This window comes from Urocampus carinirostris, chromosome 3 (assembly GCF_059441175.1).
Source record: "Urocampus carinirostris isolate Australia breed hairy pipefish chromosome 3, RoL_Ucar_1.0, whole genome shotgun sequence".
Classification (NCBI taxonomy): Eukaryota; Metazoa; Chordata; class Actinopteri; order Syngnathiformes; family Syngnathidae; genus Urocampus; species Urocampus carinirostris.
The window spans coordinates 30,868,462-30,894,493 of record NC_142351.1 but is presented as its reverse complement, the minus strand read 5'-3'; the positions used below and the strand labels follow the sequence as shown (position 1 = coordinate 30,894,493).

Sequence of the window (26,032 nt, the reverse complement as noted above, 5' to 3'; positions counted from 1 at the left end):
ATGTCATAAAATGACTTTTTTAGTGGTTCACTGATTCATAACTACTTCCAATAATTTATCTGGTAATAACACAATTACAACATAGTATTCATATGATAAGTTTTTATATTAGAAATGCATATGAAAACCGAAAGCTCTCTGCACTAATTAGTAACAAAAAGTAGCTCTAAGCTTCAAAAAAGTTGGAGACTGCTGTTGAGGGAAATCATTTCCTTGTGAAAACAACATCAAAACATGTGTGATAAAGACCGTAATGTACAACTTCGACTAAAACGTAAAGAATGAAAATGCAAAATGAATTTGACATATTTGCTTGGTCTTTTTACACTTGCCAGAAAGAACCGATGCAAATTGAGCATCATTTTTATCATCAACATTTTTGTAGTTGTTTAAAAAAAGGTAAAAAGAATAATTAGCTATCAACTTAGATATAAATCTTTTAAATCAGCCATCTCGAACATAAGGCCTGTGAGCCAGACCTGGCCTGTTGATGATTTAATCTTGCCCGCCATAAATCTGAGTATGTCAAAAAAAGAAGCGAGTCTCTAGGTCATTTCTTTACAAAGTTGTGATTTTCAAACTTAATGCAAACAAAATGCTCCCCCGGTCCGCTAAAAGATACACTCAGCTTGAGTGGGCCCAGCCCAGTAGTTTGATGATATGTTAGGTAGGCTTTTTAAGTAGGCTGGAGGATAAAACACAATAATGCAAAACTACATTAAGCTAAACCTTTTGAGCTTTTTAACTGATCCGGCTCGCCTCTGACAGAAAGTCTGGATCTGGCCTCAGAGCCAAACTGAGTGTGACATCTCTGTTTCAAATCATCAGATTGTTTTAATTTTAAGACATTATACATGTAAAAAACTGACATAACCCCTTGTGTGTCTGTGTGTGTGCATGTGCATGCATGGATTGTTGCCTGAGGTGTCATCTCTCAAAGTTCAACGACCAATTATAAAAACAAGTGATTGTTATTATTTTTTACCTTGTAATGTCCTCATCTACTTTCTGCTACAATCAAGCCTTTGAAAAGGACCTGGACGCGTGCGCGTCAGCATTCTAGAGGGGCGGAGCTTAGTGCAGCAGAGGCCTCATTGTCTGAGGATGCGATGAGCGAGGGAGGAGGGAGGAAGAGAAGCTTGAGTCGGCAGCTACACAAAGACAGCGAGTGCAAGCCAGCGTGCATTGGAGGGACATAGACAAAGAGGAGGTGGCGAAAACTCGCTTTCTCCATGTGGGGGAGGAGAGGGGGGGAGGATTAACCGGCTGATCTGCAACACGCGCTCAGACACAAATTATATCGACACACCGAACCGCTGCTCAGCATCACCGGGATCAACAGCATCACCATCAGTGGCAGGCGAGAGACAAAAGAGCGAGACGGCAGGGGGGTAGGGTAGGGAGGGGGATTCGCCGGGACCACATTACCATCTGAGAAAACAGAGTCTGACTGACTGCCGGGAAGGAAGACAGAAGGACGGAAGAGGGACAGACGGCTGGAGGGACAGAGCCACGGCCTTCATCAGCTGCAGCGGCGTTCTTGTGTTATGGCTGACCACATGTTTCTCCCGCCGTGTGCATGCTGAGTGTTCGGTGGGTGTGTTTGGGTGTAAGTTCATGTGAAGCGGGTCTGTCATGGGGAACACGGAGAGCATGGAGAGCCAGCTGGCCGTTATCCGGTCCAGAGCTGCGCCGGTCCGACTGCCGATGCCTGATGCCGCCGAGCTAGAGGAAAGGTTCTCCATTGCGCTGGTAAAAATGTGAATTTGTTAAGATATCACACACACGCAATCAAAGGTTGGGGGGATTCTACAGACAACACTTGCTATTTGGATGGAGACTACAGGTTTTAGTTTATAGCTGCAGGGGCTCCGAGACAGGTGCACATCTTCTGCAACATCCAAATCTCTGATATTTCTAAAATGACTGTTACCTCTTTTAGAATTCGATGAACCTGCCTCCAGACAAGGTGCGTTTGTTGCGGTCCTACGACAATGAAAAGAAATGGGAGCTAATCTGTGATCAGGTAGTAGATCTTCATCAGCTTTTTGGGGGATATGTTTCCGTTTCTCATCCTTGACCGTTTTGGGGGGAATAGGAGAGATTCCAGGTGAAAAACCCACCACACACCTACATCCAGAAGCTGCGAGGGTTCCTCGACCCGGCTGTCACGCGCAAAGTAGGATGAGTGAGAGGAACAATCTTAAGGAATCCTGTAATAATCAGGTCAGGTTTACAACAATGACTTTGTGCCTGCAGAAGTTTAGGAGGCGGGTCCAGGAGTCGACTCAGACACTTCGAGAACTTGAGATTTCTCTTCGCACAAACCACATCGGGTACCAGATGAGCGCCTGTTTGTTTTTTCACCCACATCATCCCTTAGCGAAAATGTTGTTTGTTCGAGTATACCTTCATGCGGGGTCAGCAACAGGCAGCTGGGGAACCGCATGAGGCTCTTTGGCCTTCCCTAGTGGCTCATTTTTTTAAAAAGTGATAACGGAAAAGTATATGGTTTCTTTAGGCGGAAAAAACATGACACAACATTCTTAACATTTTTCAAAGAATATAGATAATGAGTATGCGTTGCCTTCCTTATAAGGCTTGTAGTTTTTGCAGCTCCAAACATCTTGTTTTTTTTTCCCCACTATGGCTCTTTCAGAATTTTGGGTTGCCAACCCCTGCTTTAAAGAGTCAGTGTGTCATTGTTTGACCAGTAGGTGTCACTGTATTGTGTCATTTAACCGAAAAGAAGTGCTAAACATACAGGGAGTGCAGAATTATTAGGCAAATGAGTATTTTGACCACATCATCCTCTTTATGCATGTTGTCTTACTCCAAGCTGTATAGGCTCGAAAGCCTACTACCAATTAAGCATATCAGGTGATGTGCATCTCTGTAATGAGAAGGGGTGTGGTCTAATGACATCAACACCCTATATCAGGTGTGCATAATTATTAGGCAACTTCCTTTCCTTTGGCAAAATGGGTCAGAAGAGGGACTTGACAGGCTCTGAAAAGTCAAAAATAGTGAGATATCTTGCAGAGGGATGCAGCACTCTTAAAATTGCCAAGCTTCTGAAGCGTGATCATCGAACAATCAAGCGTTACATTCAAAATAGTCAACAGGGTCGCAAGAAGCGTGTAGAAAAACCAAGGCGCAAAATAACTGCCCGTGAACTGAGAAAAGTCAAGCGTACAACTGCCAAGATGCCACTTGCCACCAGTTTTGCCATAGTTCAGAGCTGCAACATCACTGGAGTGCCCAAAAGCACAAGGTGTGCAATACTCAGAGACATGGCCAAGGTAAGAAAGGCTGAAAAACGACCACCACTGAACAAGACACACAAGCTGAAACGTCAAGACTGGGCCAAGAAAAATCTCAAGACGGATTTTTCTAAGGTTTTATGGACTGAAGAAATGAGAGTGAGTCTTGATGGGCCAGATGGATGGGCCCGTGGCTGGATCGGTAAAGGGCAGAGAGCTCCAGTCCGCCTCAGACGCCAGCAAGGTGGAGGTGGGGTACTGGTATGGGCTGGTATCATCAAAGATGAGCTTGTGGGGCCTTTTCGGGTTGAGGATGGACTCAAGCTCAACTCCCAGTCCTACTGCCAGTTTCTGGAAGACACCTTCTTCAAGCAGTGGTACAGGAAGAAGTCCGCATCCTTCAAGAAAAACATAATTTTCATGCAGGACAACGCTCCATCACACGCATCCAAGTACTCCACAGCGTGGCTGGCAAGAAAGGGTCTAAAAGAAGAAAAACTAATGACATGGCCTCCTTGTTCACCTGATCTGAACCCCATAGAGAACCTGTGGTCCCTCATCAAATGTGAGATTTACAAGGAGGGAAAACAGTACACCTCTCTGAACAGTGTCTGGGAGGCTGTGGTTGCTGCTGCACGCAATGTTGATCGTAAACAGATCAAAGCACTGACAGAATCCATGGATGGCAGGCTTTTGAGTGTCCTTGCAAAGAAAGGTGGCTATATTGGTCACTGATTTGTTTTTGTTTTGTTTTTGAATGTCAGAAATGTATATTTGTGAATGTTGAGCTGTTATATTGGTTTCCCTGATGAAAATAAATAATTGAAATTGGTATACATTTGTTTTTTGTTAAGTTGCCTAATAATTATGCACAGTAATAGTCACCTGCACACACAGATATCCTCCTAAAATAGCTAAAACTAAAAAAGCCCCACTCCAACTTCCAAAATATTCAGCTTTGATATTAATGAGACTTTTGGGTTCATTAAGAACATGGTTGTTGTTCAATAATAAAATTCCTCCTCAAAAATACAACTTGCCTAATAATTCTGCACTCCCTGTAGTATGTGCAACATAGTAATAACGTGTTTTTGAGAAATGCTTATCAAACTTGTAGCTCTTTGTACCAATCAGAAAAAAGGTAGCTTTAAGCTTCAAAAAGGTTGGTGACCTCTGCTTTAGGAATACAAGTATACAAAAAATATTATCACGACTGTGTATTTTTGAAACGGAAAAACTGACGAACGACTGCCTTCAGACTGAAAGATCTTGTATTCCATCTTGGGGCGAGTCGTGGCAAAAACTAGGGAGAGTTAAAATAAAAATGAATGAACTTATAAATTAAATAAAATAGGTGTCTTTTATTTGTCAAATATTGTTGAGCTTATCTTTTGGGGATCTAGTAAAAATGTAAGGAGAAAAATACAATTGTACTCTCACAGTATAGTTCTGAAGTACATATTTTGTTCCAATTTAGGATAAATAAGTATTAAGATGGGGCGGCAGTAGCTCAGGAGGTAGAGCGATCGTTTTAGGATTAAGGGATCCCAGTTCGAATCCCGGCTTGTCCGTGTTACATGTCGAAGTGTCCTTGGGTAAGACATTGAACCCCCAATTACCCCCAATAAGCAGGTTAGCGCCTTACATGGCTACACAGATCACGGCCGCTATTGGGAAATGTGAAGCACAATGTAAAGCGCTTTGGGAAGTCATTGACTTGAAAAGCGCTATATAAATGCAGATCATTTCATTTCATTTCATTTCATTTCATTTCAAGATAGTACAGGATACCTTCAAATACAGTACCAGTGCGTTAATCTGAATATAATTGATGTCCTCAATAAGGTTTACTTTAGATCAATGGACCTTGCTACTTTTATTTGTGTGCAGATGGGTTCGAGAGTTTCTGAACGAGGAGAATCGGGGCTTGGATGTCCTTGTTGAATATTTGTCCTTCGCTCAGTATGCTGTCACGTAAGTCTGGGAACGTTTTTGTTTTGTTTTTAAGTCAGGGTAAGTCTGTTCAACTGACTTTTTCTGTGCAGATTTGACAACGAGCAGTCCGAGTCCTGCGGAGATGCGGCTTCAATTGACTCTCCGTGGAGTCGGTCCATAGAAGATCTCCATGGCGACTGCAGTCTCCCGTCCCCGTCCTCATCAGCGCCCAGAACGTCGCGGCACTCCATCAGGTAACAAACGGTGAAAGAGAACACGTGATATGTCAGACCTCTTACTTTCTTTTCCTTTGTTAGTAGTTCCACTTTGGTTACTCGTTCCAATACGCTTCCGAGTAGCCGCACGCTGAAAAACTCACGTCTGGTCTGCAAGAAAGACGATGTCCATGTGTGCATCATGTGTCTGCGAGCTATTATGAACTATCAGGTGGGACCAATAATATCTGATTTTAACAACAATTATGTCAAGAAGGTAAATTAATGTGTTCTCACTTCTTCAGTACGGGTTCAACATGGTCATGTCGCATCCGCATGCAGTCAATGAAATTGCTCTGAGCCTCAACAACAGGAATGCAAGGTTTTTAGCGCACTCTGTCAAATGCGTAATCTACGTAATCTGTTGCATACAATATCAAACACACGTTTCTTTTTTCACATAAGAACGAAGGCTCTTGTGTTGGAGTTGCTGGCGGCAGTCTGTCTGGTCAGAGGGGGACACGAGATCATCTTGTCGGCCTTTGACAACTTTAAAACGGTAAACAAATGAATGGTCTGTTGCGTTTGAGGTTGACTGATTTATTGGTTGATCCCTATCAGGTGTGCTCAGAGTCCATGCGCTTTGAAAAACTGATGGAACATTTCAAAAATGAAGACGACAATATCGACTTCTTGGTAAGATCTTAACTGTGACAACTACGGGTGCACGATAAGTGTTTTTATTTACCCATTCAATAACCAATAGTGTCCTGCTATTTAACGATAACCGACATCATATACCAAATACATTGGGGGCTGGTATATGCAGCACACTGCAAAAAATTATCGCCGCATTAGCAGAAAATGTTACTGATTGTCTGATAGGGCGGATGTTTTTTCCTAATTGAAGATTATTTTTTTACTAAAATAAACAAAAATACTTGAAATGAACAAAACAAAAATACCTACCAAATCAATAAATTATTTTGATGCTATTTTACAAGGAATTTAATACAGAATTAATATAATATTTAAATCAACGTAGTTTTGCAAGGTGCAGGCCTTAAATTCCTACTATACCGCCCCAACTCACCCTTTCATGTTCTCCTGGTGTCCTTTTCTACGTCCTCTTCAACAATAACACACAGACACACACAGTTCAACACTAATATTTAGGCATTAATAAAAGATGATGTTCTGCTTAACGCACTTACACTTTCTTTTTCATATACAATCAACCGCCAAACTCCTTTCTTCAACATTCTCAAGGTGTCCTCTACTACATCCGCCGAAAAGCAACAACACACACACACACAGGGCAAATCGAAATATATGGCGCGGCCCAACAGTTTGAAGAATATCTAATACTTTTATGTGTGCCTTTCATAGTCATAAAAATACAGTAAGCAAAATGTCTTGCCAATGGCGTAAGAACACATTACATGAATTCTGTTTATATGTGTTTTTTTTCTTAGATCATATTTACAACAACGATTGTGCAGCTCCAGTACACACGTTTCTGAAATGTTTTAATTGAAACAATTACTGTTGTTATATTTTTGCATTTATCTTTCCTATAAGTATCTGACCAATAATCATTGTGTGTGACAGTTATTGTGCTGGTGACGATCCTTGATCGTCTTATGTTCAATCATCTTGCCTAACCACTTCAACAATTTGAATATCTGACTGATAGCTTTGTTTTCTTGTTTTTGTTGGCCAGGTGGCGTGCATGCAGTTCATCAACATCGTGGTCCACTCGGTGGAAGACATGAACTTCCGAGTCCACCTCCAGTATGACTTCACTAAGCTCAATCTGGATGAACACCTCGAGGTACAATTTTAGGATTTTGTTCCCCACTTGATACTAAGCGGAGGTCGTTTCTGCTCTGCATCTGCCAGAGGGTAAAACACACCGAGAGTGACAGGCTCCAGGTGCAAATCCAAGCTTACCTTGATAACGTCTTCGACGTGGGGACACTACTGGAAGACGCCGAAACTAAGACTGCAGCTCTAGAAAGAGTAGAAGAGCTGGAAGAGAACCTGAGTACTGTAAGAAAAGTCTGACAAGATAAAATGGCGACACGGATGACTACTTCCTGTTGACTCAACTCTTTCTACAGATGTCAGAGCGTCTGCTGGATGTCGAAAACGAAGCCATGCTGAAGATCGTGGAGCTTGAAAAGCAGCTGATGCAAACCAATAAAGAGTTGGACCAACTTCGGGTTAGTCATTTGGTTTATTTCTTCACCCTCAGCTTGACGCTGAAGCGACGGTTTGCGGTGCGCGCAGGACGTGTACGCCAGCGCCAACACGCAAGTGCACACATTGAGGCGCATCGTCCGAGAGAAGGACCAGACCATTCGCCGCCATAGCCGGTTGGAGCGGCAGGCCCAAGAGGCCCAGCAAGCAGGAGGACCTGGAGCTCCTCAGCCACAAAGAGGAGAAGGTGATGGCGGAGCGGTCAATTCTGCCTCACCGTCACCTCCTCCCTGCGCAACACTCTCGCCCAGGTAGTCCGTCTATCACGCGAGGTGTAAAACAAAGACACAAAAGTAACTAACCAAGTAACTATTATCATTTGGATTTCCATGATCCAGTCCAGAGACAGTTGCCTATCACAACATGGCAGCGGAAATGGGTGTGGCTTCGGATATACCAGCCCCACCCCCACCACCTCCTCCGCCACCGATGCCGGGCTCAGGTAATTGTAAACTCCACTAATCAAAGAACATAAGCAAATTGTGGAGTAGTTGTTATTTTTTTTAGTTCTTTACCACGATACTAGTTCTAGAAGTGCATGCTCCATTGTGTTAAGGTCTAGTGGTTGGGGTAGGATTATGCATTGGCTCATTGTTAAACAAATAAAAGTACGATACTTTATAAACCTTTTTGCAAATAACTTAAATTATAAATTTTAAAACAAATGTCACTGCTTTAGTGCACTCATTATTCTGAAAAGGGGTGGAAATGATTTCATGACACTTTTTCTTTTTACTTTACACGATATTTTGTTGCCATTATGTGGCCGTTATTTAAATTTGGCGTAAGAATTATTTCACTTTCCTTTCGCAAGTGGGGAAGTAAAACTTTGTTGGTGATGAAAAGCATCTTCCTCTGCCTTTTAAAGCGTTTTGTTGACATGATGGGCTGTACAACTTATACCGCAACGTTATTGACGCGCAAGCAGACACAGGGAGAAAAGTGGTGGTGTGACTGTCAGCCAATCAGAATGCAGAACACAGTGCACGGGTTCAGTCTGCGAAGTAGCAAAACCATGAAAAATAAACTGTACACGGTGCAAACTGTAGGTTGTTTTTCATTCCGAACAAGTCTGTATATTGTATTATACATTTTCTTTAGTACTGGGCAAAATATTTTTACAGTGCTAAATAAAGAGTTTTTAAAGTTATACTTATTTAAATTGCAACCCCCTATTTGCATTTTTTGTAAAAAAAAAAAAAAAAAAAAAAGACTGTTTTCCTAATCATTTATGACGATTGAGTTCCGATGCTAAGGGTGGAATTGTTTCCTCTTTTAAGTGTCCAACGGGTTGTACCCTGCTCCTCCACCGGCTGCCCCTCCACCACCTCCCCCACCTCCTCCTCCTCCCTGCCGGACTAGCGAGCTCTCCTCTACCCTGCCTATGCCACCGCCTCCTCCACCCGTGGCGCCCCCGCTTCCAGGATGTGCACCCACTGTCATTTTCAACTCTGGACTAGCAGGTGCGCTAAGTGACACTCAATATTAAGCAAGTGGAAAATTTGTATTTCACATAATTTCAGAAATTCTAACATTTTCCCCCCTTTCTTTAGTGGCATTTCAATTAGATTTGTTTACATTGAAGCACAAATTATGCTGTTCTTTTTAGGTTATGTTTGAGTCTTATTTACACTAACCAATTTGCTCTCTTTTATTCTGCTACCAGAGGGACCACTCAAGTTATTCTGTATGTTTAATGACTATAAACGTTTGTATAATTACAGTATTGTCAATTATCAATCCCCTGTCCGTCATCTCTCCATCATCTATGTGTGAACCTTTTACCCACTCCCAACTCAACTCATTATTAACTCGTTTAATATCTGTCCATTTCAAGAGAACTCATCAATTTGTGAATTATGAATATTTTTTACAAAGAAACATGCAACTGTCCATGACACAATTTGATCCTTTTGTCCTCTTGTGAAGCGGTTAAGATAAAGAAACCGATCCAGACTAAGTTCCGGATGCCCGTTCTAAACTGGGTTGCCCTGAAGCCGAGTCAAATCAACGGCACAGTCTTTAATGACATCGACGACGAAGCAATCTTACGGGTAAGCATATATCTAACCTCTGTTGGAAAAAGTAGATGCGGATGCTAGCACTTTGTTTGTCCCCAGGATTTGGATGTGGAGGGCTTTGAGGAACTCTTCAAAACAAAGGCGCAGGGTCCGGCCATGGACTTAACTCTGTCCCGACAGAAAATGCCCCAGAAAGCTCCGTCCAGAGTCTCTTTGCTGGACGCCAACCGAGCCAAGAATTTGGCCATCACGCTGAGAAAGGCAGGCCAAGGACCGGAGGTCATCTGCCGTGCCATCCACATGTAAGACTATTATGGTTTAGTGAATATCGAGGTCAATTCATTATATGAATCAGTGATTGATTAATTATTTAAGACAGTGATTTTCAACCACTGTGCCGCAAACTAGTGTGTCATGAGAGATCGTCAGGTGTGCCGTGAGAAATTATCCAATGTCACTTTTTCAAATTCAAAATTTTATAACACATTTATAAATCAATATTATGTCGTTGTCAAGTGTCTGTGCTGTAAAAATTTATCAATTATATTGCAATTAAACATACTCTCAAGTGTCGTTTTATAACAATTTGGTTAGACTTAGGTGTGCCGCAAACTTTTTCCAATATAAAACACATGCCCTGGGTCAAAAAGGTTGAAAAACACTGATTTAAGAGATGGCACAACATTACACCAGGAGATCAGATGAAAAACCTTGTTAAAAGTCTCAAAAGCTCAAGATCCTGAGTTTGTGCCTCAGAGAGGGCCCCAATATATGTAACAATATTGGCGTAATTCTGTTGTTTATATAAATAAATTGAATATTTAACAATTTGAATTCTGAATATTGAAAGCTGCTGAACTTCAATTGACAATAAATATTGTTTATTTTAAAACATGTCCAATTTTACTACATTTTGAAGGCTTTTATCTCCCGTTAAAAAAAGTAAGAAAATACTTAAGGCAATTTGGAAGGCTAAAAACTATCAGTTTAAGTTATTTTTTTAGGTGTATTAGTAAAAAATCATTCACAATTATCAAATTTATTTGCCATCCACCATGTTGAAAAATTGAACGATTACTTTCCTCATTTTACTAGGAAAATACATTTTCTATTTATCCAAATCAGTACAAAAAAAAACCCAATATGCAGATGGAAAGTAATTATTTTAAGAATTGTTTATTGATAAATTTTAATATAGAAAAACAATGTTGCACACTTTAGGGATTTAATGTAAAAATTGAAAATAAAATAATTTTAAAAAACTTGAGCAATATGCATTCATCATCACACTATTTTTACTCACAGTACCACATAGTCATGCCTTTAATTAATTAATAACTGTAGCATAGTATAGTATGACCCCTAGTTGTCTAATGATAACACAGTAAGCATATTACTATTGTTATTATTATTTATGTTATTAATAATTTTCGGACTTTAAACCGGTCCGTGGTACATAAAAGGTGGCCGAACATTGATCTAGCAAATTCCGTATGCTTTAACTTCAGCAGAAGCATTGAAAAGTCCCATCATTGTTCCACCTTTGTCTGTGTGAAAACTTAATAATGATATAAACATCAGTCTTTTAAAATGTATTTGCAAGAATCTAAGGATTTGACAAATGTAAATACTGGAGTAACACGAAGGATTTTGCTGGCTCAGGTTTGACCTGCGGACCATCCGAGTGGACTTTGTGGAGTGCCTGATGCGTTTCCTGCCTACGGAAGCCGAGCTGAAGCTCCTCCGTCAGTACGAGCGAGACCGAAAGCCTTTAGAAGCGCTGAGCGACGAGGACAGCTTCATGATCCAGTTCAGTCGCATCGAAAGGCTCAACCAGCGCATGTCCATCATGACTTTCATGGGAAACTTCAGCGACAACGTCCAGCTTTTGACGCCGGTAGGTCAAACCCGGAAAGTTCCGAGAACATGACCTCGTGTAAGAACGTGGGATTTTTTCTAACGAGCTCGTCTTTTACCATTGCAGCAACTCCACGCTATGATCGCAGCTTCCGTTTCTATCAAGTCATCGCAGAAACTGAAAAAGATACTCGAGGTGGGTTTCTTTGAGTAGGTAGAAGCCGCCACCGCCCTTGTCTTCTTGATTCGTTGTTGCTTTGTCATTGCAGATCATCTTGGCCCTTGGGAATTACATGAACAGCAGTAAGAGAGGTGCTGTGTACGGCTTCAAACTGCAGAGCTTGGATTTGGTAATGCTCAACAATACACACACAAATCAAAACACGCTGGGAGAAGTCTGGAATTGACACTTTTCAGAAACGTTTGGGTTTTTTAAAGTTTATTTTGTTAAGTTTCTCCATCACCTGAATGCAGAACAAGCAAATATTTAAAGAGCAATTCTGTTTCAGAGAGATAAGCTGGCAGGAAATGTAAACATTTCAAGCTCATGTTTTATTGATCTAAGACTGAATGCTTAAAGTTGTCCGATCAGCTGGTCTTTTGAAAAAAGATGAAGTAGGCTGCCTTTTGCATTTTCTTTGTACTGAAAGGAATAAGACTGTCATTGACAAAGACACTTACATATGCGCCAGATATTCTTTCTGTAAATGGTCTGCTTTTATATAGCGCTTTTCAAGTCAATGAAGACCTCCGAAAGCTTTACAATGTGCTTCACACTTATCCCTTTTACACACTAACTAACCGATAGCAGTGTCAGCCATCCAAGGCAACGACCTGCTATCGGGGGCATTAGGGATTCAGTGCCCAAGGACACTTCAACATATAACACAGAGGAGCCAGGAATCGAACCTGCGACCTCTTGATCCCAAGACAAGCGCTCTACCTCCTGAGCTAATACCACCCTTTATAGTCATTTATAGTCACCCAATAGTCATTTTGTTCTCATTCATTCTTTCGTATTTTATTTTCCTTAAGTATGTTGGGACATGGTTGACCACTGAGTGTCTGTAAATTGTGACCAGAAAAATATTATGGGCCAACCTCGGAAAAAAAAGTACTAAGCCTACTTAATGCTATTAAGAACACTTTTATACAGGCGGCACGGCGCTGAGTTGTTAGTATGTCCGCAGCACAGTTCTGAGATCATGGGAACAAATCCAGCTACCAGCCTTCCTGTGCAGAGTTTGCAGGTTCTCCCCATGCTTGCGTGGGTTACCTCCGGGCTCCCCGGTTTCCTCTGCCCACTGCCCCAGGACAGCTGGGACAGGATTTTCATTCTCTCACCCATTATGAACGTTGTGTTTGTTTGAATTGCCAAAAAGGACCATAAGGCTTAAAATAGTCTATAGTATTCATGTGGGCAATCCTTTGTGTGGCTGCAATTGAGCAATTTGTGGGTAATGGCTGCCAGCTGTTTTTACTCATGTTAGGTGGAGTATTTCAGTCGAAATATCCTTATTTTGTTTTGTTTTTAAAAGAAGAATATTCATCCATCCATTATCTGCACCGCTTATCCTCAGTAAGGTCGCAGGGATGCTGGAGCCCATCCCAGCCATCCTCGGGCAGTGGGCAGGGGACACCCTGAACTGGTTGCCAGCCAGTCACAGGGCACACAGAGACAGACAATTCGCTCGCTCATTCACACCAGGGGAAAATTTGGGCCGACCAATTAACCTGAAATGCATGGTTTTGGAATGTGGGAGGAAACCGGAGTGCCTGGAGGAAACCCACGCAAGCACGGGGACAACATGCCAACTTCACACAGGAGGTTCGATCTCATGAAGTCAGAACTGTGCCACACACGCGCTAACCACTGCGCCGCCGTGCTGCCCACAAAAGAAGAATATATATTATCATTATATAATAAATATGAGTGTAAAGACTAAAATGTTAACGTTACATGTTTTTGAAAATTGTAAGATGGACTGAAACAACGTCAAGCTTACAGCACTTTTATGCCCACAGGTAGAAGGCAAAGACAAAAGATAGCAATGACTCTTGAAAAGCTAACCATGCTAGCTTTACATTTACAGATGTTGCTCACTATTAGCAGTGACATATGGAAACTGCACATACTTCTCAACACACACAACCACAATTGTGACTACTTTGCAAGATGTACTCTTACTAAATCAATAACGTGGAAAGAAACACGTTTTTCATCAAAATTTACAACACAAATTTTACCAGCTCAGTAGCCTAGATGGTAGGGCGCCCGCTTTGAGACTGGGAGGTCGCTGGTTCGCGCCTCGGCCGAGTCATACCTAAGACTTATAACATTGGTAAAATGGCGGCGCCCTCTGTTGGCTGCGGCTGCATCGGCTCGCTACAACGGGTCAGGTGTATCGACATTTCGTTCTGTGTACATTGTTACAAAGAATGAAAATACAAAGGAAATTATTATTATTATTATTATTATTAATATTGCCATTCCACATGATGTGTTCTTCACACTGCACTTATCATGAGTATAACAGAAGACATTTGTGATACGATGTCATTCCCTGCAATGTGAGCTCCTGTTTCCATGCTTTCAGCTGCTAGAGACCAAGTCTACCGACAGAACACAAACGTTGCTCCACTACATCAGCAACGTTGTCCGAGAGAAATATCCCACGGCGGCGCTCTTCTACAACGAATTGCACTATGTGGACAAGGCGGCTGCAGGTGAGGGGGGGAAGCTTGCTGACATTGCATCACACACAGTCATTGTTGCGTCCTGAAAATAAAAGCTGTTACAGTTGCTAGTTGCTTCATTTAAAAGTAATTGCCTTACCCTGACACCCAAGCCCCCCCGGCCCGGTTTAATAATACCCAAAACTTTGAAAGTAACTCTCTAGTTACAAATTACTGCATATACTCACATTGAAGGCAACCCCCCTAAAACTGGTAAACGATAGCCACTCAATACGAGAACTAGAAGAAAACGTGTACACCAACCTGTAGAAGTGGCAAATCCTTTATAGTTCTTGGCTTGTGTGATCTTGAGAGCTTGCCAACTAAAAGTTGAGACCCACCATTTGCATTTTGTCCCTTTTCTTTAAACAGCTTCAATTTTTCCTTCTCAATTTCTGGATAATGTCCAATATGTTTCTTTTTTTCTCCAGGCATTGTGCATCGCAAATAATAATTTTATGAATAAAAAGACAAATATTCAGTACCTTTTTACCATTATTTCTGTGCTGACGTTTGCCCCGTTGATATAGTTGTTCCTGTATAAGCCATGCCCTGTCCCTCCGCATTGGCTACCGGTGAAAACCAAATACGTGTGCACGTATAAACTGACTCCCTGATTTCAGTATTTTATTATATGGCTGTAAATACCCTTACGATCAGGGTTGTCAAACTCATCTTACTCGGGGGCCGGACTAGTACATTAGAGAGACAGAAAAAAAGAGATGAAGAAATGAGATACAGAGAAAAAGAGAGAGGGTGGTACAAAGAAAGAGAGAGAGAGCGAGAGAATGTGAGAAATAAAAGAGAAATAATGAGAGAGGGGGAGAAAGAGAGAGAAAGAAATCCAAAGAGAGATGGAACGAGACAAGTAGAGAAAAGAGAAGGAAAGAAAGAGTGAAGGGGAGAGAGAAAGAAAGAAAGAAAGAAAGGGAAACCAAGAGAGCTAGAGAGAAAAGGAGAGAAGGAAAAAATGAGGAGAGAGCAAAAGATGGTAAAAGACAGAGAGAGAAAGAGACAAAGAGGAACAAAGAAAGACAGAGGGAGAGAGATAGAGTAAAAGGGAGGAAGAGAGAGAGAGAAATACAAGTACAGCGTTTGTGAGAGGGGCCTTGCTTTGGCACAATCAAGTGGACATTTTTCAACCTGAAGCCAGTTTTTCTCTTGCCCTTCCCTCGGCGTTGTTTCGCGGGCCGCCTGTTTGACACCCCTGCTTTAGATGCAAGTATATATGGTAGAAAGAATATCAGAATATTGTTAGGGGGAAATGACTTGCCCTTGTACTCTGGTTTTGACAGCGCCATCGTAACTGTATTCAGTCATATTTTATCGGTAGATATAAACATCCCAGCTGCATTATTCAATTGTTGTTGACAGAAGGCGGTTATATATGACTTTAAAAGCAAAGGAGCAACTGCCAATTTGCAACAGAAGTCTCGATTCACAATCTGCTCTTCAAAAAGTAGCTTCTAGGGCTGCAACTAACGGTTATTTTGATAACCGGTGAATCGGTCGATTATTCCTTTGATTCGTCAAAGAATCGGATTTTTAAAAAACACTTTTTAATATCCTCCTATATTCGAAATTTGAAGTTTAAGACGGATAGGAAAGAGAAATATTTTATTACATAAAACATTAATAAACCCAAGTGTTTAATAAAACTCTTACTAATAAACAAAAATACATAAAATTGTGTGCTATTCACCTGATATGTGTAAGATTCTCTTTTTCTACCACCTTTTTCAAAGATCATATTACATTTAGTCTCATTATACAAAACCAAAGCAAAGCGTAATACATTACAGTTATATGTGTAGCAACATTTTTATCCTCCAAAAAAATGTCAAAAAAGTAAACCTACTTTTAAAACTGTGGTCAACGAATTGTTTTTTGGGGTTATATATTTGGATAGGACAAGCATTCATGAAGTGGAAATGATATACAATACTCTTAACAATCTGCCCCTTGTGTTGAGATAAACATGTCATCGATCATATTTTTCTTTTTACTGTTTTCATTTGTTTTCTCTGTATTTCTGTAGCACTTTCTGTTCCCTTGAAAATAGTTCACTTTGCAGTGTTTGACTGTTTTATGCCAATATTGTTTGTTTTAAAGCAACGTTCAATAAAAATGGTCCCAAGGTGCCCTCTGCCAGATTAACATGGAATTACAACTGTACAACCTTACAACGAGATCCCATGCACTAATTTGCATTAATTTAACACGCTTAGCGGCTCATGAATCACGCAACAGGACGAATCGATGAGGTAATTAGTTGCCAACGCTCTGATCGATCGACCTTACCGATTTGTTGTTGCGACCCTAGTTCCTTCGTAACGCGTTACTCCCAACACCGCACCCAATCAGCAAAATCCAATCCCTTGCTTGTGTTCCAGTGAGCCTAGAGAACGTGTTGTGCGACGTCAAAGAGCTGCAGCGAGGCATGGAACTCACCTGGCGCGAGTTCAGCGTGCAGCATAACGCCACCTTGAAGGATTTCATCAGCAGACACGAGTCGCGACTCCACAAACTTCAGGAGGATGCGCGCATAGCGCAGGTGAGGCCGCGAACGGCCGCCCAGATCGCACGAAACGCAAAGGCCCTCCGATCGCAACCTTTTTGTTTTCCCGAAGGACGCCTTCGAGGATGTGGTCAAATTCTTCGGGGAGAGCTCCAAGACGATGCCGCCGTCCGTCTTTTTCCCCATCTTCGTGCGCTTCATCAAAGCGTACAGGGTGAGTGACCCAAAACGCCGCAGTTGGAATTTGTGAACTTCGCAGACTCTTTAGGTGCCAATGACTCGATACCATATCACAATATGATCCTCGTGATAACAGTGGGTATGACAATACTGTGGGAAAGTGGGCCATGTTTTGAAAATACTCTTTATAACAAATACTAAGTAAGATGTTGAAAACATCAACTTCCATCCATCCTCCTTTATCCTCATTGGGGTCACGGGGGTGCTGGAGCCCAGCCCAGCTATCCGTGGGCAAGGGGACACCCAGACCTGGTTGCCAGCCAGTGGCAGGGCACAACACATCAACTTATATTTGAAAAAAGTAATTATATGGTTAATACACTACAAAAGACAAAAAATTAACCAATTCTGCAGTTTATTCATTGTATGATTGGCAACATTTAACGTGTTTTGTTTTTTTTCATAATCATTTACAAACTGTTTTCGTTTTTGTTCTTATTGATGGCCAAAATCGTACAACATAACAGGCAAACGTACATGGTTTTGTTTTTCTCCCCATTGCAAAGAAAAGATAGAAAATAGAAACTTGTGATGATATTCTCAATTTTCTATATACAATATACTCAAGATTCACAATGATACAACCTTCCCAAACATACAAGCCTATGAAATACAACAAAAAAATTCCCTAACAAAAAACAATTATATATATATATAATATATATATATAATATATACAGTGAAGAAACCTGAACACCCTGCTATTTCTCCCACTTAGAAATCATAGAGGGGTCTGAAGTTTTCATCATAGGTGCATGTTCACTGTGAGAGAGATAAACTAAAAAGAAAAATCCAGAAATCACAATGCATGATTTTTAAAAATCCTGTCATCAAGTCCTATCATACTATGTTGTCAGGTGGGAGCATTGCAAAATAGCGGAGCAAAAATGCCCACTGAGTATAAAATTTACCATCGCACCCTCGGAGGTGACATCAGATTTTTTCTAATTTAAGCAAAAAGAGTATATCGTGTAGCCATGTTTTAAAGGCAGGTGGTTCTGAGGACCTCCACAGAAGTAGTATCCTCCTTCATAAACAAACTGTCTACGCAGGAAATGAACTTTTAAATTGTTTAAATCTTGCCTTTATTTATAAATGAAGCCCATGCGCCGCTCCTTTTGAAGAAAAGCATCGATAACTTACTTAAGTTATAAAGTCCAGTTTGGAAAACTTCTACAGTTTCGAGATACAGACGCTGCCCGACTTACGAACAAGATAGGTTCCGGACGATCGTTCGTAAGTTGAATTTGTAAGTTGCTTCAGTGCTATATTTTGTATGTTAAGGTTTATATAAGTATGTTTAAGGCTTGTATAAGTAACCTGTATTGTTTTGTACTAAAACATAAACATTTCATAAAATAATATGCTCTATAAAGATAAACAAAGTTGAGTTTAACTTACTTTTGGAAGATGGGCTTCAAGGGGTCCTCCATAGTCGTAGAAAATGGCAGAAAAAAGCGTTTCCACCAAATTGCTCACCTCTTCTTTTCACTATATTGAATGGATGCACGAGATATTAAACAATAAAAATATTAAAGTTCTTAGCACGCTGGAGATACAGTATAGAACGTTACACACGAACTAGGACGCTTGAGCGCCACCATACGTCGATCGCAGTGGAAAGAAGCACTCCAGCACTGCCCTCTACTCGGATAAAAGTGCACACAATACAAAATCTAACTTGCAGCAATGTCCGGATATTTTTCGACATCCCGAAAAAATGTTCGTATCAACCGTTTTACGTAAGTCGAATGGTCGGAAGTAGGGGAGTGTCTGTATAATCCTTCATTTTTTTAAATAAAGGCAAAGCAACGTGACAAAAATTTCTGGATGGCTGCATTGAACTGCTGTTAGCATGCTAGTACTACTCCTTTACTTAAGTTGATCCAAATTGTAAAGGAATTAGAACGATTGCGTTCTCTTTCCTCCGGCGGTTAGAGGGGTGTGAGACGTAGTGGCCAAAACATGCCTGTATAAAATTCAACTGCATTAATTGTTTTACAGCAAGTGACGTGCTCCTCGGCTGGAATCCCCAAAGCGCTCGCCGAGTATTTTAGATGAGTGGTTCGAGGCGTGTGTTCATGACGTATACGGTGACGTTTGAAGTGTGCCACGTGATAGGCTAGCTTTGATTGGGGTTCCAAATATATCGGGCAAAGAAACGCCCCCAGAGTTGAAACTCCCCTTCAGTACTAGGAATCACAGAAATATGCACTTTCAATTCTTTACAAGCTTGCTATCACACAAAGAAATTCATGATGCACTCTTCCTTTGTTACTCTTTTTTGTATTCAAAGCATATTTTACACCCCACGGTTTTGTCGCATGCGCCCAGCTAGCTATATACTTTTCTGTCCACATGATGGCGTAGCGGAGAAAATGAATCAACTCGGATCCCTTACATGTGTGTGTGTGTGTGTGTGTGTTGGGCATTTCCCTGCAGGGCTTGACTGCTTTATGGGGCTTCATTTTGCCATCACTACTTTTTAGTGTTGGGAATAACGCCGTTAGGAATAATGCGTTATTTTTCAAGTAACGGGATCGAACTCATTATTTTTTCCTCCGTTACAACGCCGTTCCCGTAACTGACGGTCAAAAGGGGTGCGTTACTTTTGCTCTACTCTTTTCTGAATTATGTACGTCACCTCTTTTTGTATCCTGTCAGCATTCAAAATAGCGACTACCATAAAGTTAGATAGCGATAATGAATATAGGATTTACAAATGCGGCGAAAGAAAAGGCGAATGAGGGCTGAGTTTTGACAGCAAGGGACTTGTGTCGTTTGCTAACGAAACGTCTCTATGAGCCAACTCTCGGAGACTAACGAAGGGAGCCGGCTCCTCGCTCATCAACAGCTGGTTTCCTCCGAGACGCCTTCTTTCTAGTGATTGGTCAATATGCATTTTAGGGGATTCTGTGTTGTTGACTTTAGATTTGTTGAGCATAAAAAGGGTAATATTATTTTGTATTTCATCCTTTATTTGTAGATTGTTGATATTTTAATGATATTTCCTGTGGTTTTCACTGTTAATGTGGATATGCGAATTGTAAATTTTATTTTATTTCTTTTATTCTTCCTTTCGTTGTTGTATTATTTTTTTCATTTGTATCTTTTTGGGGTTTTTTTGGGGTTTCTCATCCTTTTTAATTTGTAATGTAGGATTAAATCAACCAAAAAATAAAACCCTGAAGAGCTGTTTGGGATCTGAAAGAGTCGGCTCAATTTAGTGAGCCGAGACAAAAAAGGCGGTTCTTTAAAAAAAAGTTGGAATTCCCACCTCTACTAGTAGACTCGGTGAATTGTATTTGCTCTGAAATTTTTAAATTCTTTGATATGCAACATCTTTTTAAAGTAACGGGAGTAGTTACTTTCCCTGGTAATTAGTTACTTTTACTACCAAGTAATTCAGTTACTTTTTGGAGGAAGTAGTAAGATGGAGAAGTAACTATTACTAATAACTTTTTTAAAGTAACGCGGCCAACACTGCTACTTACAACCAATCTCTTTTGAATTGAAATAGATGTAGAATAGAATAAAGAAACCCTGACCGTTTTTAAGAGAAGTTCCGCTTTGAATATCACAACCCAAAACGCTCTCGTCACCTTTTTATATACCGCAATGCGAAAATGCCGCCATTATTCTTCCATTGTGATTAACGGCAACTCTTCTTGGGATTCAGCTGGCTGAGGAGGAGAACGAGCAGCGCCGGCGTCAGGAGCAAATGTTGCTGGAGAAGCTGGAGCAGGAAGAGCAGCAGGACGAAGAGACCAAGGTCAGTGAACACAGGGGACCCAACCGTCTTCATCAGGGGTGTCAAACGTGCGGCACCTGGGCCCACCGACGGATTGAATCCGGCGCATGAGAAAAACGAGCCGCAGTTTTTGAATATGTCCACTCCATGTCGCCAAAGCCAGGTGCCGCTCACAAAGACACTAGCTGTATTTCTTTATCTCTTTCTCACTCGCTCTCTTTTCTCTCTTTATTTGTGTCACTTTATTTTTTCCCCTCCTTCATTTTCTTTCTCTTTCCATTTCTCTCTTTTGCTCTTTCTGTCTTGTCTTCGTTTCTCTCCCTTTCTCGCTCCCAATCTCTTTCATCTCTCTTACTTGCTCTTTATCCCTCTTTTTTCTGTTTCTTGTTCTCTCTGTCTTTTGTTATCCATCTCTCAGTTGTTCTCTCCTTATCTTTTTTCTCTTTTTGTCTCATTCTTTGTCCGTCTTTCTCTTTTCTTTTTCTCCCTTTTTTCCTTCTCTTATTTTTTTTCTTTCTCTCTCTGTCTTTCTCTTTCCATTCCTCTCTCGTTTTATATTTTACTCTCTCTTTCTCTCCCTCTTTCTCTCTCACTTTTTTTTCTGTTTCTCTCTTATCGGTCTTTCTCTTTTAATCTATTCATCCCGATTTTCTTTCTTTCTCTCACTTTTGTTTTTACACGTTTATCTCCTTTTTTCTTTTTCTGTCTTTGTCCTTCTCCTGTTTGTTCTCTCTCTTTTTTATTGCTCTTGCTCTTTCTTTGTGTTTTTTTTCTCTCTTCCGCTCTTTCTGTCCCCCATTCTTTTTCCGTCTAACTTTTCTCTTCTTGCTTTCTCTTTGTTTTTTCTTTGTTTCTTTCTCTCTCGTCGTCTTGCTCTCACGTTGTGTCTCTCTCCCATTCTCGCTTTTTCTCTTTCTTACTTTCATTCGTTTCCTCCCTCTTTATCCCTTTCGTTCTGTGTCTTTTTGTTACATTCTCTCTGCCTCTTTTCTTTCTCTCTTTCGCTCCAATCGACTAGACAGGCCTCCGTTGTATTTTTTTATTTTTATTTTTTTTCGAGCACCTGAGCCCCCAGCCCGAGCCAAAATGAGTTTGACACCCCTGTATTTAACGGTACCCGGTCGGTCATTGCATCAGAATATGTTTGAAATTGCCGGCTTTTGCCCAACCGCGGCAGTCGCCGTCTCACAAGGGCAAACGACAGCAGCAAGAGCTGCTGACGGAATTGAGAAGGCGCCAAGGGAAAGACAGCCGCCACGTTTACGAGGGCAAGGACGGCGCCATCGAGGACATCATCACAGGTGAGACACCTCCTAGGGATGACGCTCGAATACATTTCGGATACTTTGATTAAAAAGGAAGTTGTTCCTTTTGAAATGATTCCAAAAGGGCATTTAGTTAGTTTAGAACACCCCCGAAAACTGTCATAAGATTTAGTCGTTTCACGCCTTGCACAAGACACATGGCAGAAAACGGTGCCCCGACCGTCCATGTGGTTATTAAAGGGACAGTGTGTAATATTTAGTGCTTCCTGGTGGTACAAAAAAAACCTTCATAAAGATGTTAATTTTTATTTTAAAAAAATCATAGTTTTAAAGGAACGAAATAAGAAAAGTAGTTCTTATTTATTTGATTGGGCAGTTTCACTATTAATTTTCAGAAGCAATTTTCATCATTTTCCATGTGGTGTTCGTTTTCTTGATATATTTCTTACTTGTTTGTATGTTATCAAATAATCTCATTATAGGATTGCTGTTACTTATTACTTTTATATCTTTTATCATAAAGTGAAAACAATGATACAAATGAGCCATTAGATATACAGTAGGTGATAATGAATAATTTTGCTCATTTCAAGTACTTTTAATTTGTATTTACCACCTAAATTTAGTCAAACCAGTCACAATTAAACAGAATGAGAAATACCAATTTAAGAAAAACGGCTATAAAAGTTGATCGAAAATGCTTAAAGTATTTTCATTATTTACGTTGTTTCCTATAAAGAATCAAACAAAAGTGATTCGTTCACAGTTAAGCAGACACTATATAAGGAGGGAAGCAAAAATAAGAAGAGGAGACATCAATGGATTTTGAACTTGCAATGAGAACAGGAGAGAAATGGACAAAAAACCCTCACAATGCCAAATCCCCTCCCCCTGAGTTCTTCCTGTTTATTAAATCACAAAAAGTAGATCCACCCTGAATGTTGCGGATATCAAAGAACAGCCACATTATTGTCCAAACGTGAAAATTATGTAAAGCAGGGATCAACAAGTTATTTGAGTTTTTTGTCACTGATTGGCCCGAATGGCAACCATTTTGTGTACATTTCTTAAATAACAACTTATGTCATTACTATGTAGTTACTTAGTAATTACCAGGTTGTAATTATTAGACGTCAAGTCAAGCCCTAAAACATCACGTCAGTTAGAAATCAAATGTACTAGAAATTCGCAATGACCAATCACCGTTGAACGATTTTCAGAACCTTGTCCGCGGTCTACTCAGGTGTCATTAGCCTGCGGGCACCACATTTCAGAGCCCTGATGGAAACGGTGCAATAAGGAAAAATTGTCACGACCGGAACAAGCAGTGGACCCAAATGCGTAACGTTTCACACAATGATTTATTAAGGGATCGGGGAAGTCAGGGCGAAAGTGTTTATTGTCATATGGACAGTAAAAAACATGCCTTACTTTGCTGTCCACACACAGTTGTCAGCGAAAAGGAAATAGAAATTAAGAAATGGTTGGAATTTCTTGAATCCCAGGAGTTTAACACCGCATTTGAGTGATTGGTGACATCATACAGACACCGTGTCCGTACGTGTCCGAGACACATATTTGCTTCTTTGCCAGCTGTCGGGATTTTGAGGGGTTAATAAGTTTGACTGGACTATCTGACTGTTTTGTTGACGTTCCCACTGTAGCGCCTAATAGTCTGGTGCGCCGTATGTATGGAAAATATAGGACAAAAACTATTTTTGGGAGGTGTGCCATATAATCTAGTGCGCCTTAGTTGTGAAAATACGGTAAACTGATATGAAAGAATACATCCAGTAAATACTTCACTAAACTATTTGGATAAATATAATGTGCATTTACAACAATGAAATGAATAATGTGATGATCAAAGTATGATACGACGATTAAATAATAAACTTAATATAGCTGGAAAACTCATGTTGTGGTGACCTATTTTAATAATCTAACAATGTGCTGACCTGTCAATTAGTGAATGTGGTTAGGTTTCCTCAGTATTAGTGATAGGTATTGCAGCTAGTTTATCACTTCCTGTATTCCGCATGAATTACTTGTTTACTTACCTGTTGTAACCAGCCATGTTGGAAGCAGTCTGTATGTTCTCTAAAATTCAGTTGTATTAACTTTGGAGTGGAACCAACTGCGCGTTCTTGCTATAAACTGTTGTTATAGTCATTTTATATCTTTGTTGCGTTAAATGTAGCGATACTACTCATCTTACCAAAGTAATGTAATCTCCCAAGTCTTGTTTTTCATGTCCATTTCTCTTCTTCAGCTCTGAAAACGGGCCCCTTCACGGCCCGCTCGGCCAAACGTAGCTCTCGGTTCTTCTGCGACCCGGCCCACCCCGAGGAGCACTTCTGAAAGGACAGAGGCGATCCTCCCCGTTGCCTCCGATGAACGGCAACGACAAGCACTTTGAAATTCGATTTCCGACGGGGAGCGCGACGACGTCTACGCTATCCGAGGGTTTGTACAAATTGTGTCGCGACAACTCCACGTTCACTCAATCAACAAGGCACAGAGTTTGTCTTTGGGTGCAGCTAAAAGCACAGGCGGATAATCCTGAGAATTTTCCACTCGATTTTGGAGAAGTATATGTGAGTGTTGTAGTAAAAGCTTTGCAAGTTTTGGATGAAAACAGGAGGTTCGATAAGTGAAATGGTACAGGGTTCCAGGGTTCGGTATTTAAACGACTCCCGACCAAATGTCTCTTCGAGTTTGATCCGTTGAAATTACAAAAAACACATTCGAAAAACCGCATCAAAATAAGAAATATAACCTGATATTTAATGTTATTATTTAAGACTTCCATTCACTTCAAGTCATATTCGTTTTCATATTTTACCGCCTCAAAAAAAACTCCCAAACAGGCTTTTAATTTTGCCATGGAGGCCAAACACCCACCCGCCCCCTCTGACCAACCCTTGGCCCGCCTTCTTGTTGCTCACCCGCCAGAAACCATAATTTTGCCCTTTCGTTCAAAACATGACCATGATCACAAAAGAGCACAACGTTTTATACATTTTGTAGGTTCGCCTGTTTTTTGTTACAGTTGTTGAGTCTATATTTGGTGTACATAAATAAAACATGTTGATACAACGCTATGTTTGCTTTGGTTTGGTTTTTAAGAGTGTTTCCTAATTTTCATTGAGACGTTAAAGATGTGATTTTCAGAAGACAGTAATTCAGCGTCATTTAATTGAGTTAAGCATGTACCGGTATACTGTAATTGCAATTCAATCATGTTTTCTTTAAGGGATTGTGTGTATTACAGGGTATGAACATCATTTTCCATGGCCAAATTCAAGCACTTTGTTCAAAGCCAATTTTCCACATTTCTCCAGAACAACTTGAGGAAAAAGAATCTGGCGTGAATCATGTATTTTACAAAACCACAGTTTACATATGAAATGAAATGATCTGCATTTATATAGCGCTTTTCAAGTCAATGACTTCCCAAAGCGCTTTACAATGTGCTCCACATTTCCCAATAGCGGCCTTGTATTGCAGCCATGTAAGATGCTGACCTGCTTATTGGGGGTATTAGGGGTTGAGTGTCTTACCCAAGGACACTTCGACATGTAACACAGAAGAGCCGGGATTTGAACTGGGATCCCTTGATCCCAAGACGAGCGCTCTACCTCCTGAGCTACTGCCGCCCCAATGCTTGCGGTTTTTAGTCTTGCGTGTGCATTTATCAAGAGGTATGGTTTTTAGATTGTAAATTGGGTGTAGTAGGTTTTGAAACAAATCTCTCCTCGTATACCTGTTGGGTAAAACTACGATGTACCTTACATTTTCACTTGCATAGACCAATGGGAAACACTACCTTAATTTTTTGCACAGCCCATTATAATGTCCATAATTGATGTGTAATCCTTTCACTGATACACATTTCAAAGTGCCCTGTTTTGGTGTAGCATGCACCTGTCCTTTTGGGCGCAACCTGTAGGGGGTGATGACGCTGCA

General features: G+C 40.7%; 1 protein-coding gene across 2 annotated transcripts; it reads left to right on the top strand.

Annotated features, from left to right (window-relative positions):
• The first annotated feature begins 1,113 nt into the window (after positions 1-1,113).
• On the top strand, positions 1,114-25,167 carry fmnl2b (formin-like 2b). 2 transcript variants are annotated; one of them, XM_088331442.1, is made up of 28 exons: positions 1,114-1,752; positions 1,943-2,026; positions 2,099-2,179; positions 2,260-2,336; positions 5,154-5,237; positions 5,309-5,452; positions 5,519-5,645; positions 5,719-5,795; positions 5,879-5,972; positions 6,035-6,109; positions 7,137-7,247; positions 7,316-7,465; positions 7,537-7,638; positions 7,706-7,926; positions 8,014-8,117; positions 8,956-9,138; positions 9,342-9,362; positions 9,605-9,729; positions 9,796-9,998; positions 11,359-11,593; positions 11,681-11,749; positions 11,823-11,903; positions 14,151-14,280; positions 16,683-16,843; positions 16,920-17,021; positions 20,727-20,819; positions 21,976-22,099; positions 24,336-25,167. In XM_088331442.1, the coding sequence occupies exons 1-28, from the start codon at positions 1,636-1,638 to the stop codon at positions 24,422-24,424; spliced, it is 3,264 nt and encodes a 1,087-aa protein (XP_088187568.1). In that variant the 5' UTR covers positions 1,114-1,635; the 3' UTR covers positions 24,425-25,167. The 2 variants fall into 2 exon arrangements, with proteins under 2 accessions (XP_088187568.1, XP_088187567.1); XM_088331441.1 differs by having other exon boundaries at positions 5,516-5,645.
• The last annotated feature ends 865 nt before the right edge of the window (positions 25,168-26,032 follow it).